At 36.6% G+C, this 18403-nt stretch overlaps 1 protein-coding gene across 1 annotated transcript; it reads left to right on the top strand.

The window, feature by feature from the left end:
* Nucleotides 1-648: 648 nt before the first annotated feature.
* Nucleotides 649-13145, top strand: selenoi (selenoprotein I). The gene is made up of 10 exons (XM_079848828.1): nucleotides 649-792; nucleotides 3629-3697; nucleotides 4732-4840; nucleotides 6522-6596; nucleotides 7117-7379; nucleotides 8339-8447; nucleotides 9494-9542; nucleotides 9695-9875; nucleotides 10360-10542; nucleotides 12869-13145. Exons 1-10 carry the CDS (start codon nucleotides 736-738, stop codon nucleotides 12974-12976), a joined length of 1203 nt encoding a protein of 400 aa, XP_079704954.1. The 5' UTR covers nucleotides 649-735; the 3' UTR covers nucleotides 12977-13145.
* The last annotated feature ends 5258 nt before the right edge of the window (nucleotides 13146-18403 follow it).

Genomic DNA, 18403 nt, shown 5'->3' on the forward strand with positions numbered 1-18403 from the left:
CATAAGTGAGCCATGTGCTCATACATAATTTAAATATTCTGTTTACAATAAAAACAATTTATTAAATAGCTGTTTTGCATCCATAAATTGAAGGCATATGCTTATAGAGCAATTTAAATTTAAAAAGTGAACCTACTCACAGAAATAAAAAAGTGTGGCTAACCCCGGACTAAACTCATGTAGTGTAAAATATTGAAAATGTTTTGTATTACGGTGCATATTTAGTCTGTAAATGTTTAATGTAGACTAGAATATGGATTTAAAAGTCCCCGCAGCAGGTGTGTTAGGTCAGTGGAAAAGATTAGAGAAAACTGGGTAAACAAAAAAAGTTAAAATTAAATATTTTTGATATGTAATACATAATAAATAACCAGTACAGTAATATGATGTGTAAGTATTACACATATAATAACGTAATAATGTAACTGAATAGAAACTAAATATTTTCCCAAAAAAAAGTTTATTTTAGTTTATATTAGTTTGGTGAGTTTATATTAATTTATATTTTTATATTTAGAATTAGAATTAGAATATATTTTTTAACTGTATAAATTGTGTCACTGTTAACTGGAAGTTCCACGTCGGCTTTTATTTTGAAAAACGCATTGGATTGTGGGCGGAGTTTCAGGCGTCACGCCACAGCACAGCCACCGCTCACGCGCAGCACTGCGGATACTGTGAGCCCCGACACGGGTGGTGAATTTCGGTTAGTCTCAGAGCCGTGCAGCGGTCATCATGGCTCTCTACGACTATGTCACCCAAGAGCAACTCTCAGGTTTTGATAAATATAAGGTGAGGCCCTTCTTTTCCATTCTTTTCTGCACAGTGTGTATGAGTTTAGGGTGTCGGCTAGCTGTGCCGGGCTGTAATGCTATCATTGAAAGCATGAGGTCTGCCGGTGTGTGCTGCTCTCTAGAAAGGACAACTGCTGCTTATTGTCACCTTTAAAGAGAAACAATATTTTTCCCCTCGAATTTGTAAGATGAATTGATTCATCTTTTAGTTATTGGTGTTTATACTTAAAATTTGAAGGTTCAAAAGAGATATCAGTGGAATTAACCGGTTAATTCAGTGGTGTGGTACAGTGACTTGAAACCGCCAGTGAAAGTAGATCTTCATTTCTAAACCTTAGGCGACTGTGTACTTTTACCAGCTGGACAGAGTGTCCTTTTATTTATTTTTTATTTTTTTTTTAGTTGACCTACGTACTATGTTATGTTGGTTAGTTTGTAAACCGTGTTAAATTGTAAAGGGATGGGCTACTGTTTCCGCCTCCAACGTGGATCTATGGTTAAGACATTATTTGCATGTGAGTCACACACTCTCCGTGCTTTCACTTGAATTGTTAATTTGTTAATTTAATATTCACGTATTACTAGTCTGTAGATGGCAATGTAGTGTCAGTGCTTTGATATTATTTACAGTAGAAGCACCTGGCAGGATTGATATGCAAAGCTCTTTGTTTATCCACTGGTTGCATATATACACGACCTGTGACTTGTGTTCATGATCATTATAATTGAACATTATCACAGTAAATTCTCCAGTGCATTAGCTTGCTTAGTCTGTGTCTTGACTCTTGGGTTGAGGTAGACCGAGCATTGTTTTAATCTTTCTTTTTCTTTTTCTTTTTTTTAACCAGTACTCACACTTAATCTATAATTTTTAATCAATATACACTACCGTTCAAAAGTAAGATTTCAAAAAATATATTTTATTCAGCAAGGACTCATTAAGATAATCAAAAGGGACTGCAAATACATTTCTAATGTTACAGAAGATTTCTACTTCAAATACATGCTGTTCTTTTGAACTTCATATTCATAAAACAATCCTGAAAAAAAAGTGTCATGCTTTCCACAAAAATGTTAAGCAGGACAACTGGTTTCAACATTGATAATAACTACAAAAAATGTTTCTTGAGCAGCAAATCAGCATATTAGAATCATTTCTGAAGGATCATGTGACACTGAAAGACTGGAGGAATGATGCTGAAAATTCAGCTTTGCCATGACAGGAATAAACTGCATTTTAAAATATATTCAAATATAAAATAGTTATTTTAAATGGTATTATATTTCTCTCTCTCTCTCTCTCTCTCTCTCTATATATATATATATGCAAATAAATGCAGCCTTGGTGAGCATAAGAGACTCCCTTCAAAAACATAAAAATAAATAAATAAATAAAAAAGTATACATCCCAGACTTTTGAACGGTAGGTTATGTTCTATAAGTGACCAGCATTTAATGGATCTCTAATTAATAGCCCCCTACAATGCCATTATCTACAGCTGTGTTCAACAAGAAACAACAGAAAATATGACTTGCTTGCTTATTTAATGTTTTGTTTGAAGCAGGATGCATTTGAAGATAAACTGGGGCCAAAACAATGATCTCAAAAATGATATAACTGCTCATATCTCAAACAACTACTAACAATATTGTTTTTGTTGAAATTCTCATAGTGCGTATTATGTTTTTTATTGTGTGGTGATTGTGTTTAATACCGGCAATAAACAATTAGGAATCAGTTTCGCATATCAGTTATTGGACACTAAAAGATGATCAGTATTGTTTGCTAAACATTCATGATGGTGTTAGGCTTCTCTGAACAGGATAGTTTGGTTAAAAGGGTGTGGAACTACTAGAGGGGTCGAGAGGTTGAATTCCTGGGTGTGATGCAGCAGAGTTTTCTGCTTTTCTGAGTGGTCATTTGTGAATAAAAGTAGCTTTGACTCTCTGTGTCTCCTGGTGTAATGTTCTCTTGGTCTGATGTTGTGCTGTTAGGTGTACGGGCTGCTGAGTTGGTATGTGCTATTCTTGCTCTGCGTGTTTGCACACACTTGAACATACATGACTAGGCTACTCCCTCTTGCGCAATTTTAGTTTTAACCCCTTAACCCCTGTATCGACACTGTACAGCTAAATGTTTAGAAAGCAATTTTTAGAAAATGCAAGAGTGCATGGCTGACACTAGAAACATCTTTGTAAATGGATAGTAATCAATTTTTGCTTTCAATTTTTTTGATGTATTTTGAGTAAATATTGTGTACATTCATTTTCTGACATTAAATTGTTCTTTACTAAACTGTATTTTTTACACAAGCAAACTGAACTGATAATAATAATAATAATAATAATATGCATTTTAGTGTATATTTTTTGGTTTTGGTACAGACCTTCCCAGATCCAGATGTTTTCGAGGCTTCAATGGCCACCCCTCCCCTAAGCTCCAAGTGTGACCTCACGCAGGGAACACATGCTGGGGGGGAGCAGTTGAAAAGTGATCTGCCTTCACCCCTGAATTGTACCACACATTATAATGTGCTTTAGTGAAGAGTTTCATATATGATAGGTATTATTACATTCAAGCCATTCTAAATTGTCTCGAGGTTAGAGTTTATTTTCCAGTCGTGCCAGTCACTTGGGCAGAAGCTGATTAGAGATTCAGGGATATAATGTAGTAGTTACCATTTTTAATAATCTCATCAGAAGTCAGCAGAAACACTGTGTCATATTAGCAGAAGCACTCTGTTGTTAGCACTTTTCAACATTCACGCTTCTTGACCTGGGTGTTAATGTAGTTTCTTACTCTGCACATCTTGTCGTCTTTCTCTTCTTTTCAGTACAGTGCGGTGGACTCCAACCCTCTCTCTATCTACGTCATGCACCCTTTCTGGAACTCAGTGGTTAAGGTGAGAACGCTCGAGTCATGATTGTCATTTTGGATGTTACCCAGAATGCACAAGGGCATTCTGTCCCTACTGAATGTCGCTACTTAAAATGTACTATTTAAATAGTAATTTATTATTTACACAAATAATGGATGCATGAAAACTCAAGACTGAAATTAGGGCAAGCATACACAAAGGTCCTTTCAACAAAAATATGTTATTATAATATATTTCAATTATATTAATTATACAATGATAAGCCAAAACATTATGACCAGTCAGGTGACGCATCTATCGTTGAGCATCTCCTAACAAGGCCACATATTAAGTCCTGGGTAGATTTAGATGGGAGGCAAGCAAACAGTTCTCATAATAAATGTGTTGGATGCAAGAGAAAAGAGCAGGAATACAGATTTGAGGGACTTTGACAAGGGCCAGATTGTTATGGCAGGGCGACTGGGTCAGAGTATGTATGAAACAGTAAGGCTTGTGGGTTGCTTCCAGTCAGCAGTGGTGAGAATTTGCCAACAGTGGTCTGAGAATGGACAAACCGCTGACAGGGTGGCTATCCAGTCGAACCGCCGAAGGCTATCCAGTCTGGTCCGAGCCAACAGAAGGTCTACTGTGGCACAAGTCACACAATTTTAATGATGGTTATGGAAGGAATGTGTCACAACACACAGTGCACGGCACTCTGCTGAGTATGGGAATACTACAGGACTCCTTCAGGGGTCTTGTAGAGTCCATGACCGCAGAGGACCCACAGCATATTAGGCAGGTTGTTATAATGTTTTGGCTCATATAAATGTATTGTAATTATATTATATTTTATAATATATTGTTATTAAATAGTTAAATATATTCAATAAAAAATATTTTGAATCCATAAATGTATAGTGGTATTCCACATCAAAGCATAACATTACGCTGTGTTTTGCTTTCATTGAATTGCATATATGCAACATTAATGAATGTTCCGTCTGGATCTGATTACCTGCGAGGAGGAGCAGACTGTTTGCAACTTGCTAATTTCTCTTTCTCTCTCTGTGTCTCAGGTTTTGCCTACATGGATTGCCCCAAACCTCATCACGTTTACAGGGTTCATGTTCCTGGTACTAACCTTCACCTTGCTGTCCTTCTTCGACTTTAACTTTGATGCCTCAGGTGAGGTCAATAAACTGTGTATGATTGTTATAGTTTTGATGCAGTATTCTTGGTTAATGCCCTCTTCCTCAAAGCTTGGAGCCCTTAACATATTTGTAATGATTACAACTATAACCTACTAAATTAGTGATGATCTACAGTGATAAGAGAAAATATTACCTCTGTCTTTGTGTTGTATAAGTATGTTAATTTTTTATATGACAAGGATCAAGGTCTCACTTCCAGCTCATCATTCTTACAATTATCAACTAGTCATCATGCACAGCCACATTTGTACACATTCCCAGATCACTCACATGTGCATTACAGAGCTTAAACACACTGTACATTCAGTGTTGTGGAGTGAATAATTAAAAGTAGGGATACTACAAACTTAACTATGTATTTCAGTAGTGTGACATTTGTGTCGTTTTTCCAGTGACAAATATATTTTTCCATTAAGGAGTAATAAAGTTGTAGTGTATTTGGCTTGTAGTTTTACAGCTGAGCAAATTGAAGCAATAATCAAATATGGTCTCTCAAAATGGTCTTTTCACTGATGTGTAGCATTGAAAAGTTAAATCAATTATTCATAAATTAACCAAAAAGAAAGAAATTGTTGCCCATTTTGGGTAACTTTTTATGGCAAAATATTTAGTTCATTTGTACTTAATTATTATAAATGATTAAATAAAGATGTATATTAAAATAAATGCTGTAATGTATATTTTATAAATGTAATATATAAATTACAGCGAATTATTTAAAGGATTCATTGTAATTTTTAGTGAGGACTGGGTAAAAAAAAACTCGATTACTTAATTTAAATTGATTCTTAAATTGATCTTTTTGTCTATTCTGTTCTCAGTTGATAAATAAACAGAACTTTGTACCACACATTCAATCGCAATATTTAGGTTTTATTTAAAGGAATTAAATAAATGATTAAAAGGGATTTAAGGAAATAAAGAAAAAGAAATAAGAATGGTAAAGGTTTCAGGTCCATTGTAGTTATGAAATAAATTATTTAAAAAATATGTAAAAAAAAAAAAAAAAGTTTCTTGGCTTGTCAAATTCAGTTATGATTGACATTGATCATGTAAATAATGGCATATTTTTAATTAAAAAATGAAATTTCATAAAAATGTTAGTTTGCATCACTGGATATTACTGTCGGTAGCTGAACATTTTTATTGTTAATATTTAATGTTTAGCTACTTGCACCTCTTTCATGGCTAAATCTAAGCATTGCGTTGGAATTCTCACTCGTCTTCTGTGAACAGTAAGGTCGACTCCTTTGGTCTGATTGACGAGCGTTGTTAGGCCGCAGAGGCGGGTCACCCTAAAAATGTAACTTTGTCATCCTAACAACAAACAGTGGTGCAGAACTGCATCAAGAATATAAAAAATTGTGATTTACAGCATTATTTGAGAGATTTTTTTTTTTTTCTTGAGAAAATTTGCCATGTACTGTTCTTGACATATATCCGATTCATGAATATCCGATTAATTGTTATTGACTCAAATTGAATCGAAATGTAATCGCAAGCTTGTGAATCGAAATCGAATCGACAGTGTGAAAATTGTGTCAAGACCCAGCCCTAATAAAAGTTCAATGTCTTTTAAAGTATAAAGCTGTTACTGTAGTTGAGTACCTACTTACAAATGGGATTCATTATTTGGGTGTTCTTGTGTGGCACAGGGCACGGCAATGAACATGTGCCAAGTTGGGTGTGGGTAGCTGCTGGCTTTTTCAACTTCCTGGCCTATACCTTAGGTAAGTGTGTCTTTTTGTTTTTAAAATAATACTAATGTTAATGACTCTTCTGTCAACTAGTGGTCTAAATGTCTGGGAATCCATTTTCAAAATTAATTCATTTGTTTTATTTAAGGCACACATTCTTGTTAACACAGGAAAAACTAAAATAACAACATCATTAGGTCTATTAGGGTGCATTTGTACTAGGGCCTAATGCACAGGTCTGATATTTTGACAAAAATCATATTTTTCCTCCCACCTGCGTACATTTATAAACCTGCTGAGGTGTGCTGTATACATTAATAACTCACTAAACAGGAACATCTGACCATTATACAGCCCCAAATCACACCTTTGCTTATGGAATTGTAGCAAAATTGCTGAAGCTTGCTTTTTAGCACTGTATTTGTAAGGGTAGGGCTGTGAATATTCTTTTCAGAGAATATTTGAAACAATATGCTGATGTGGTAGCAAGATTGTCTGATGTGTACGCATTCATATGTGACTTAAATATATTTTGTTGTGTGTGTGCATGCAGATGGTGTGGATGGAAAACAGGCCCGCAGAACAAACTCCAGCACGCCGCTGGGTGAACTATTTGACCATGGCCTGGACAGCTGGGCATGTGTGTTCTTCGTCGCTACAGTGTACTCTGTCTTTGGACGGGGTCAGACAGGCGTCAGTGTGGTGACGCTGTATTATCTGTTATGGGTTGTCCTGTTTTCCTTCATACTTTCTCACTGGGAGAAGTACAACACTGGAATTCTGTTCCTGCCCTGGGGCTACGACATCAGTCAAGTGGTAATTTAATATGACCTGATGATAAGCTGAATGAAAAGAAAACATGGCTTTTACAAAATATTCAAATATAGCTATTTTATATGATATATTGAATATAATATTTAACATAAGACGATATTAATGTGATATAATATATATTATATAATAGTATTGGATTCTCCAATGAATAGAAAGTTCAAAAGAACAGTGTTTCTTTGAAATTTAATCTTTTGCAACATTATAAAAGTATTTACTGACATTATGCAATTTAATGCATCCTTGCCGAATAAAAGTATATTTTTTTTTAAATAAACAAAATCTTGCTCACCCCAAGCTTTTGCATGGTAGAGCATTTTAAAAATGTTATAAAATTATTGCTGGTAAAATTTAGTTTATGAGCATGTCACACACAATAGATTAAAGGGATAGTTCACCCAAAAATTAAAATTAGCCCATGATTTACTCACCCTGAAGCCATCCTAGGTGTATATGACATTCTTCTTTCAGACGAATACAAAGTGCGTAAAGGTCAAGGGTTACTCTTTTTGTGTAAATCGATGCGTACGGCCGTCTTCCGGAAGCTAGTTATTTTAGTCGATAAAGTTTTAAATATGGATATTTTTCTTACACAAACGCATCGCTTCACTTCAGAAGGCCTTTATTAACCCCAGGAGACGTGTGAAGCACTTTAATAATAAATAGATGCGCTTTGATGGACTTCCAAAGACATACAGCCTTACACTGCCATTATGAAACGTGGAAGAGCCAGGACATTTTTTAATATAACTCCGATTGTATTCGTCTGAAAGAAGAATGTCATATACACCTCGGATGGCTTCAGGGTGAGTAAATCATGGGCTAATTTAAATTTTTGGGTGAACTATCCCTTTAATACTCTATTGATCCTTGAATTAAATAATTACCATGAAAAGGCACTGCCAGGCAGGTTGTAATGATCCTTTTCTGTTTCTTCTTTTCAGACTATCTCTGTTGTGTACTTTATAACAGCACTGGTTGGCGTGGAAACATGGTACAAACCCGTTATTTGGACTGTTTATTACAGAGATTTCTTCACTGTTATGATTGTTGGTGAGTGGACTTTGCCCTTTTATTGGCTCCTCTTACAGTTAAATGTCATTTGCTGTTTTTTTACTTGCTCTCAGACCAAACTAACAAATAACAAATTAAGGGTGTGTTCACACTTAGCATGTTTGGTTTGATTAAAATGAACCCTGGTGCGATTGCTCCGTGCGGTTCATTTGAATAAGTGTGAACGCTGCCATTCGAAGACTGGTGTGCACCAAACAAGCGGACCGAGACTGCTGAAGAGACCGCTAAACACACGGAAGAGTGATAAAGACAGGGACGTGCTTGATGTTGAGCTCAATAAGCTGTGAAAAAGAAAAGCCTCCCTCAGACAGCATGCAATCGCAAATTCAGTTCTCTCTCTCTTCTTATTGCGCTTGAGTGGTCAGATAGATAATGTCAAAATGCCTGTCGTCTGGAGTATTCACGTAAACATAGTCAGTTATGTCTTAAATTAACAAACAGTTTGGTGAAAACTGGATGTGTGTCAGTAAATTGGATCTGTGCAGTCTTTAAGGGACAGCTGCATAATAAACTGCTGTCTGTCTCATTAATGTTAATCAAACAACAAAAGACAAAGGGAAAATGACTTGCTGCTTTTGACTGAATCACTTTTGGATCTTTAATAAGAATCAGTTCATATTTAATTCATATAGTGAAGACTGTTATACACTTGATTGTTCAATTTCTGTAGTATTTCTTACTACATGTTAAATAAACGTACTTTAGTGTTTTTAATTTGTAGCTTTGCTCTATTGTATTGTAATTTGCTTCTTTGTTCTTATTTTTAATTTCTCATTCTTTGAAATAAGATTTTGGTCATATTGCCCACCCAAGCACACAGTATTGTTTTGGATGTTTGACAAGTTCCGTCACAAACGTTTTTTTTCTTCTTTAGGTTTGATGTTAAAAATGACTGTGAATGCTAAGCAAACCAGGACTAAATGTATTATCTTTTTTTGGGCCCAGACCAAAAGAACCAAGAGAACTAAACTACAATTGTGAACACACCTAAAGGATGATTTCATATTTGTTTTTGTTTTTTTCAGGTTGTTTATTTGTTGTAACATTGCCAATGAGCCTCTACAATGTCTTTAAGTAAGTTTCAATCCAGACCTCTTGCACCTCATTTAAAACGTACAGTATTGCACTACATAGGAAATGACTTTTTGTACCATATTGATGTTCTGATAAATAATGTATGCTTTGAAACAGGGATGTTTGTTTTCACTGTTTCTCTCTGTATTTAGGGCGTACCGGAATAACACCCTGAAGCACAGTTCGATGTATGAGGCCTTGTTGCCGTTTTTCTCTCCCATCCTCTTGTTTGTACTGTCTACGCTGTGGATCAGTCTTTCTCCTTCAGACATTGTCCATCAGCAACCCAGAATCTTTTATCTTATGGTGGGAACAGCCTTCTCCAACATTACTGTGAGTGTACACAGTCCTCTAGCTCTCTGGTGACATAAAAGTGACAGTGACATGATGTGAAGGCCAAGTATAGTAACCCATACTCGGAATTTGTCCTCTGCATTTAACCCATCCAAGTTCACACTAGGGTTGTGATGGTACGGACATTTTCCACCGGTTAATCGACAACACCGGTAATACCGATATTACTGCTTTTAAATCGCTAATTCGAAAGCGAAAGTACAATTCGGGGGCGGCAATTTCTTGAATTTTGGGTACATTATTCTTCTTAATGAAAAACACAACCAAGCCTTTGCAGGTTTTACATTTCGCTTTTAAAACCAAATCTTCCGCATTCATCTTGTCACTCAGCTAGTGACTTGTCCAACACGATTAATGAAATCTGACATCCTGCCATGACAATGGATGCCTTTCAGTTCCAGTTGAAGCATTTAGTCAATGTCTTCTCCTGACATGCTCTCTTTTTTCTCCTTTTCTCTCTCAGTGCAAGCTCATTGTATGCCAGATGAGCAATACTCGATGCAAGCCACTGAGTTTGTTGTTGTTGCCGATGACATTAGTGGTGTTGCTAGTGATATCTGGGACTGTGCATGATGGTGAAACGATTGTCCTGTACATTTGGACTGCTGTAGTCCTCCTCACTCACATACACTATGGAGTATCAGTGGTGAGTACAGACACACGGACTGCTTCCTAGTTAATTAGTCATGAAGAATCTTTTTCATATTGATATATTTTGAATTAAATTATAATTATTTTTAATAATCATTAGTTAATCCTTGTTATTAGCTTGCTTCATATTAAAATGATAATTATAATTCCATATACATAATTTTTCATATATAATAATAAATTTATAAAATGACGTAGTCCTGGTCAGAATTATTGGCACCCTTGGTAAATATGAACAAAGAAGCCTGTGAAAATAATTCTGCATTGTTAGTCCTTTTAAACTTTTATTTAAAGAAAATATTGAAGTAAAACAATTGAAAGGGTTTCATATTTTTCATTATGAAATAAATGTTTTTCTCCAATACTTGTTTGCCACAATTAATTGCTCCGTTTTATTCGATATTTTTTGCAACCTCCTTTTGTTTTTGCCTATAATGCCTTGTGGGTTTGGAGAAAACTTGAAAGAGATCAGAGAACATTCCTCCATACAGAATCTCTCCAGATCCTTCTGAGGTTCATGAGGTCCACTCTCCTCTTCAGTTCACCCCACTAGTTCTCTATAGAATTCAGGTCATGGGACTGGGGTGACCTTGGAAGAACCTTCATTTTGTCCTCAGTGACCCATTTTTGTGTTGATTTTGATGTTTGTTTGCCAAAAAGCTTCTCTTTTTTTCAGTTTTATCTGAGCATAGAACCCAATCCCCTTTTGAAGTTCCAGTTGTGTCTGACAACTGAATATGCTGGAGTTTGTTTTTGTATGAGATCAGAGGATTTTTCTTGAAACCCTCCTAAAAAACTTAGTGATGTAGATGTTTTTTGATGTGTTTTGATGTCTATTTTCTGCAATTCTCCTGCTGTGATTCCTGGAGAGTCTTTGGCCACTTGAACTATCCATTGTCATGAAGACAATACATGCGTCCTCTTCCAGGCAGATTTGTAATGCATCCTCTGTTGTTTGGAACTTTTTAATTATTGCCCTGATTGTGGAAATGGGAATTTTCGATGCTTTAGCTATTTTCTTACAGCCACTTTCTATTTTGTGAAGCTCAACAATCTTTTGCTGTAGAAATATTTTCTTTGGTTTTACTAATTGTGATGGATGATTTAGGGAATTCTTTGTGTTACCTTATTTATACTCCTGTGAAACAGGAAGTCATGTCTGGATAATTTCATGTTAATAGTCACCCTGGTGTGCTAAAAAATTTAAATATGAAGGGGATTATACCTCAGAGATATTTACACCCAAGAATTTCTAGGGGTACCAATGATTGTGGCCAACGTGTTCGTGTCGGGCTGTTTTTGAGCATCGGTCGACTTGTTTTTTTCAGTGTGTTCTGCACCGTTGGCTCTAGTCGGACGGCATCGGGTTTTTTGGGCCGATTCTGCATGTAGAATCGGCGTTGGGCCGACGGTGAGAGAGAGAGAACTTAGTGAATGAGTCAGTGCACGAGAATAATAGCAAAACAGCGAGCAAAGAAGTTAAGACCGTACAGAGAGAAGGCTGTTCTAATTTTACATCTCACCTGAGAGTTCCTGGGCAAATATTTTAATAATAACATGAGCCGAGTGGAAAAAAGAAAGTGATTAGCATGATTAATATTCAAAATGGTAACCGCGCACTGCTTTGTTTACGGCTTGTGTATCTGCAGCCTGCAGTGTAGGTTTCCCTTTTCAAATGATGAATATAGACAAATATAGCTGCAGAAATAGACAGATATCTCATTTACACAGAGGCGCAGAACATGCTTGCTGGTTGGCCGTCGGCTGTTGTCCTTTCGGTGTGTGTAGGTGAAGCTTTTTTGCCCCGACGCTAGGCGACAACGCAGTCAGCTTTCATCAGTGCTAGTTCTTTGGCATCGTTCCTACCTTTAATGTAATTTTCCCCCCAACATTCATTAGTTTTACTTCAATGAAAGGTTAGATTTTTGTGAACTTATTGAAAGAAAGATCAAAAGGATAAACAATGCAGATTCACAGACTTCTTTGATTATATTTACCAAAGGTGCCAATAATTCTGACCACGACTGTATATATATGTATATGTATATGTATAAAAAATTAATTTATTATTTTTTTTATTATTATTTTTTTTTAGAATTATTAAAAATATGAATTTTATGTATTAATATTTAAGTTAACATTATAATAACTAATAAAACCATTAATAATAGTAATACATATGTGGTTATTATTAACCCTTTAATATTTAATAAACTTTATTAAACATTATGATATATATAATAAATATAATGTTGTAAATATCCTTTGTTAGTTGTCATGTTTTTCTAATTATCATCTTTTCTTTCTGTCTCCCTGTGCAGGTGAAGCAGCTGAGTGATCATTTTAACATATATGCTTTCTCACTGAAGAAGCCCAATTCGGACTGACAGGACGAGGAGAAAATCGGCCTGAAGGCTGCTGAGGTCTAAGCTATCTCAGCATGCTCTTCAGCTAGCCGACTCTCACCAATCACCAAGAAGACACAGCTAACGCCAGGAAACCAAATTGTACTGACCAAACGCGCCTTCTTATTCTGAGGATGCTGCTCAATCAACAAGAGGGTGGAGCTGCACCACAGGGCCCACTGATCCCTGAGGCAGAGCTGCACCATGGGGCTCATCGAGCCCTGAGACAGAGCTGCACCACGGGGCACACTGTGCCCAGGGGTGGAGCTGCGCCATAGGACATATTGGGTTCAGACACACAATTACACAATGGGACTCAGAAATGCAGCTCTACAACAGGATCCACTGAGCCCAGGACCTACAGTGCCTCGACTTGCAGCTGTGTAACAGAGCTCATTCCTCGCAGAAAGAACTGTATTGTGTTGCTCGCTCTGAGGGGAGACAGTTTGGTTGTGTGGTATCCGTGAAGCTGGGGATTTCGCTTGTTTCCTAAGGAAATGTGCTTTTCAGCTGAGATACTAGGAGCCTTGAATGGTTAATCTCACTTATACGCTCTGTCAGATGATGAGTCACACTCACTCCCAACACGCACCATCACATGTAGCAAACCACATGATGATGGACACACACATAGGAAGTGATGAATGTCTTTAGCTTATTCGATTTGAAGATTTTATTTACATTTAATTTTGGTGGGGTGGGGGGTGTCATGAAATCAAAAAGAGGCATTATTGAATTACGTTTCTATAATAGACAGTATAAGAAGACTGGGTAAACGGTCTTAATTTTCAGTTAATATGAAGCTAATTTATATGTACGAGGGAACAGGGATGTTAATTGCTTATCTAAAACTATGGTGCTTTTGCTGATCTCTAAAACTATATAGAATTGTAATAATGACATAAGAAAAATTTAAACCACCTCAAAGATGATTTGTTTTGACTCCATTACAGTGAACACAAGCAACTAGTTTATTTATAATATTACACACGGCTCAAACCACCACCTCATCTGACCATTCGAACTTGTATAACTACTCTATCTGGGATATTTTGTTTTGTTTTGTTTCCTTTTTACATTGGTGATGGTGTGTCTGCATGCCGATTTTCAGGGCTTTTTTTTTTCTTTTCTTTTTTCAGTTCTCTATTTGTTTTGCTCCACTAGTAAGCTTTTATTGAGTTTATTTGTGCTTGAATGAAGAGTGCGCTTCAAACCCTGACCAGGAGAGGGTGCACTTGGAATCAGCGAGTCAAACCTCGCTCCGTTCTTTAAACACGATAAAAGCACTAGTCTGTGTGCCACCAAGTTCAACATGTCTGTTAAACCTGCAAACAACAGGTGTCATGGCCTGCGTTAAGCTCATTCCAGCATTTAGTCTTTTTATTTCTCTCATTTTCCTTTACTTTGTCTATCTACGTATTTTGTTTGGTGGACTGAGGACTTATATGATGGTAATAGGATTTTTTCACTGGGTCTCCGTGTCCAGAAGTGTGCATGAGCTGAATGTATTGTGTGTGTGTGTGTATATATATATATATTACACATGTATATATGTTTGGATGAGTGCCTGTTTGTATGTGCATATGTACTGTATGTATATATCTGTGTATGTGGTTTACATACTCTCACTCTGGAAACCTCATGCCTCCATATGTTCTGTTTCTATGAGATGAGAGCCAGTCAGTGAAACCGATCGATTGATGTTTAAACATGTACAGCCTGTCCATGTTGTTATAACATTGTATTGTCGTTGTTCATCTTGTTCAAAAAAATTTTTAACGTCAATAATACGGTGAGATACATATTTCTTATCCTACAAACACCTCCCATTTCACATGAATCAAGAAATGGCATGGATAACATACATAATTTAATTAGTTATATCCAGAGTTAATTCTGTATTTACTGTAATGTCAATATCTAAATACTGACCGGTACAATTTTGCAATATATTATTTGTTAAAGAACGGTGTGATGACACTCATTCCTAAGAGCACTCCTGCAGAATTTAGATCAGAAAGCTTTTTTTAGCCAGTAGATGGCGCTTTTTTCTTTGCATGTGATAGAAATTTGACATTCTTTGCATGGAGTCTGTTCCTCTGAGGGTCAAATTTACTTTACAAATTGGCACATTTCAAGTTATTAGTGCACATACTGATAGGGGAGGCTACTGTCAGAGTGGCTGCTTGATGCATTGATTTTGTTTGTTACTATTATTATCAATTTTAAACTGTAAGCATCCCTTTTAAACGTGATTGTTTTCAAACTATACAGGTGGCAGGATAACTGCTGTATAACTGCATTTGTGTGATGCTTTCAAGAACAAGCAATTGTATAACTTTTCTTTTTAATCTAAAGTGGGATAAAAAACACTAAAACCTCTGCATATTGTAAAACAAAATCCAGCCATGTTGTAACATTATCTTGTTGTGCTGCCCCATTAAATGTAAGTGTATCCACAGTATCATTTTGTCCTATTGCAGATTTTGACACCCCAGTCTCAGGACAGGCAGGATTTCACTCAGTGCTGCTGCATCTGTGTGTTTCAGGTACTAAATAGTGCACCACCAATGTTTTGTTTCCAGGAAGTAGCCCTTACAAAAGGTATTGTTGCATTGCTGTTTTAGTTGATAAAACCATGGTATTGTCATTTTTCATTAGTCTAAACACACTTTTTCTTTTTGAATATAGAAATTTGTATCCAAGAGGGTGGTTTGTGAAGTTTTGAAAGAGTCTAGTTGACATTATGCCCTAGAGCCTAATATTTACTTGAAGTACTTCCTGATATTGTATGTTAATATTTCAGTAACACACTTGAATGTTAACTGTTCAGTGTTCACTGATGTCGTTAATCCTCACATGACATGCAAGTAACTAGATACAATATTTGATCGTTTTTTTTTTTTAGCAAGTGTGATGAGATATTTTAAAATGTGGATATATAGGCATGCATGACACATGTATTGCAATTATTTTGTGATTTTAACTGCAATAACACTTTGTAGCTGGTCTTTAAAGTAGTTTCTAACCTCTTTTTAGTTGTGCTGCCCACATTACATTCACACTGTTTCTAGAAACCCAATCAAATATCACAACAGTAAAGGCCTACTATTAGTTTTAACTGTAATTATAAAAAATGAAGACAAATCGTTACAAAAGTGTTAGCAGTAGCCTATAAGCATTCACCCAGTTGTGGGATTTCATTGAGCTGTGAAATCCAATATATATTGTATCCTTTTCAAAACTTCAGAATTGTTCATCCATATTTAGTCAAATATAGTAATAATTATATATGTAGCCTATTTACATAAGTGATACAAAGTGTTTGAGGGCGAGGAACTGGTCTTAAACTGACAGTTAATCGGACGTTGCATGAATTAACCAACGCCAGTGTCAGTGTAATGTTCCTGGAGCGCAGTCCGTTTTGTGCGTGGCTGACCCGGTACCTCCAGTGGGACCGCGCCGTCCTGCCCGGGAGTGCGCGCTCAATAATGCATGCACGTCATTAGAAACCGGAGAGGCCCGGTGTATTGCCCTTATTTCCTGGGAAACGCTAGTCAGGACTCGGCCGCACCTCACGTTACACAGAAATCATCTTCGAACATGGGGACGTGTGGCTGTTTTCCCGCCTCGTGCACTAATGCTTGTATTTTTTCATGCAGTTGTACGTTTTGCTAAGTTTTATCTGGGTTACTATTAGCACCGAGCGGTGTCACTTCTGCTTGACCCAGAAGCCCCGGCATTCATATTTTATTCAAACCGGGATTAACGGCGTTTACATCAGTGATGATGAACTCGAGGTTAATAACGGCTCAAACACCGCGCGACCTTTCAGTTTCCCAAAGCACGTGGGGGTTTGCAGTTCTCGCGCTATTTTATCGCAGACTTGTGCGGTGTTTTGTAAAGTGTTTGAGATAGTTTGATGTTTTAAATAGTCTGCAAATAACACGACCAGACCACGTTCATTGTCTACATTATATACTGACAGAATGAAAAAATAGATATTTTTTTCCCCCTCACAGAATTGTTTAAAATTAAAAACAAGTCAGGGAACGTCCATTTGTGCAAGTGCGTCATTTTTCAATTCGACTAATGATTTATACATTATCTTTGGCGTTAGGCAAGTTTGGGCTTGTTTAATGCAAGATTGGGCTTGACAGGTGCCTGGTCACCTTGACTCAGTCCACTGAATAAATTGTTAACATTCCTGTAGCTCAAACAGTAGAGCATGGCTTAAGCTTGAGAAATCTATTCAAGGATATACAAACAACTAATATTGTGTTCTGTCAAAAAGCAAATCTAAATGTAGGCCTATATTCATTCCCATGGAACTCAGGGTGAAGTGCCTCTTCATCAGTAGGTTGTCGGGCACATTAAGATACCCCTGTAGCGTCTTTCCAGTTAAGTCACTCAGGTGGTATTTGTTATCTTCTTCTTTGGTGTGTTTAATTAAAGCAGAGACAGATGGGATTGTCTTGGAGGTAATGGTAGCACCCTGGTAATGTCCAGACATTATGTCATTGGTGTATTTGAGGTCAGGCCACTGGTTGGTGATGTATTGCTGGACATGTTCATATACTCTTGGACATGTAAGCCTGCACAGTTCAAATGAATGTCATTGCATTATATAATAAAATAGAAGTGCAAAAATGTTTTTGTTTTTAAATAAATGCAGCCACCTTTCAATAAAACTGAAAAAAAAAAAAAAACTTTTAAATGGTTTTGACCCTTTAGGTCAAAGTGGGTTTAAAGTATTTTTGTAAAAATGGCTTGAAAAGTAAACTGCAAAAGAACAGCATTTGTTTACAGATGCCACTTGGTTTGATGTGTTGCTACCTAATGCAATCAAATTGAAAAATGTTGGATTATATAATTTCAGGGTGTTTAGTCGTCCTCAAGTTGGGGAACTATGTGGTTACAAGTCCGAGAAGAGGCGCAGACATGCCACACTCACTTCGGATCAATCTCTCTCCAGCACATATCTATACACGCACACACAAAGGCCAAGCCCCCTCAGCACCATATCATGTACCAAAACAAAGTGTTCATAATTCATGAGCTCCTCACCAGTTGAAAAGAGGGAAAGATTCCTTTACATGTTCATTATTCAAAACCCTTCTGGCCATTGGGGAGCAGCCACAACACAGTTGGTCATTTAACAAACAGGCACACCTCAAATACTGAAACATTAGCCTAATTACATGTTTACAATTATGCAAGCAGTCCAGAATTGTGTATCTTGTCAATTTATTTGTAACACAAGTTACAAGTTAAAAAAAAAGACGTACCAAAATTACATTTCCAGATTCCTGAACAATAGTTTTCTACTTCATTGAATTCTAGGCGTCCGGTAAAATACTTCAATTATTTTCCTCAATAAGCTGGCTTATGGATCCTCATCCTTTGGCACCGACTGACATAGTTGAGTGATGCCATTGAGATGCATTCATT

Source organism: Squalius cephalus (genome assembly GCF_949319135.1).
Source record: "Squalius cephalus genome assembly, chromosome: 18".
Lineage (NCBI taxonomy): Eukaryota > Metazoa > Chordata > Actinopteri > Cypriniformes > Leuciscidae > Squalius > Squalius cephalus.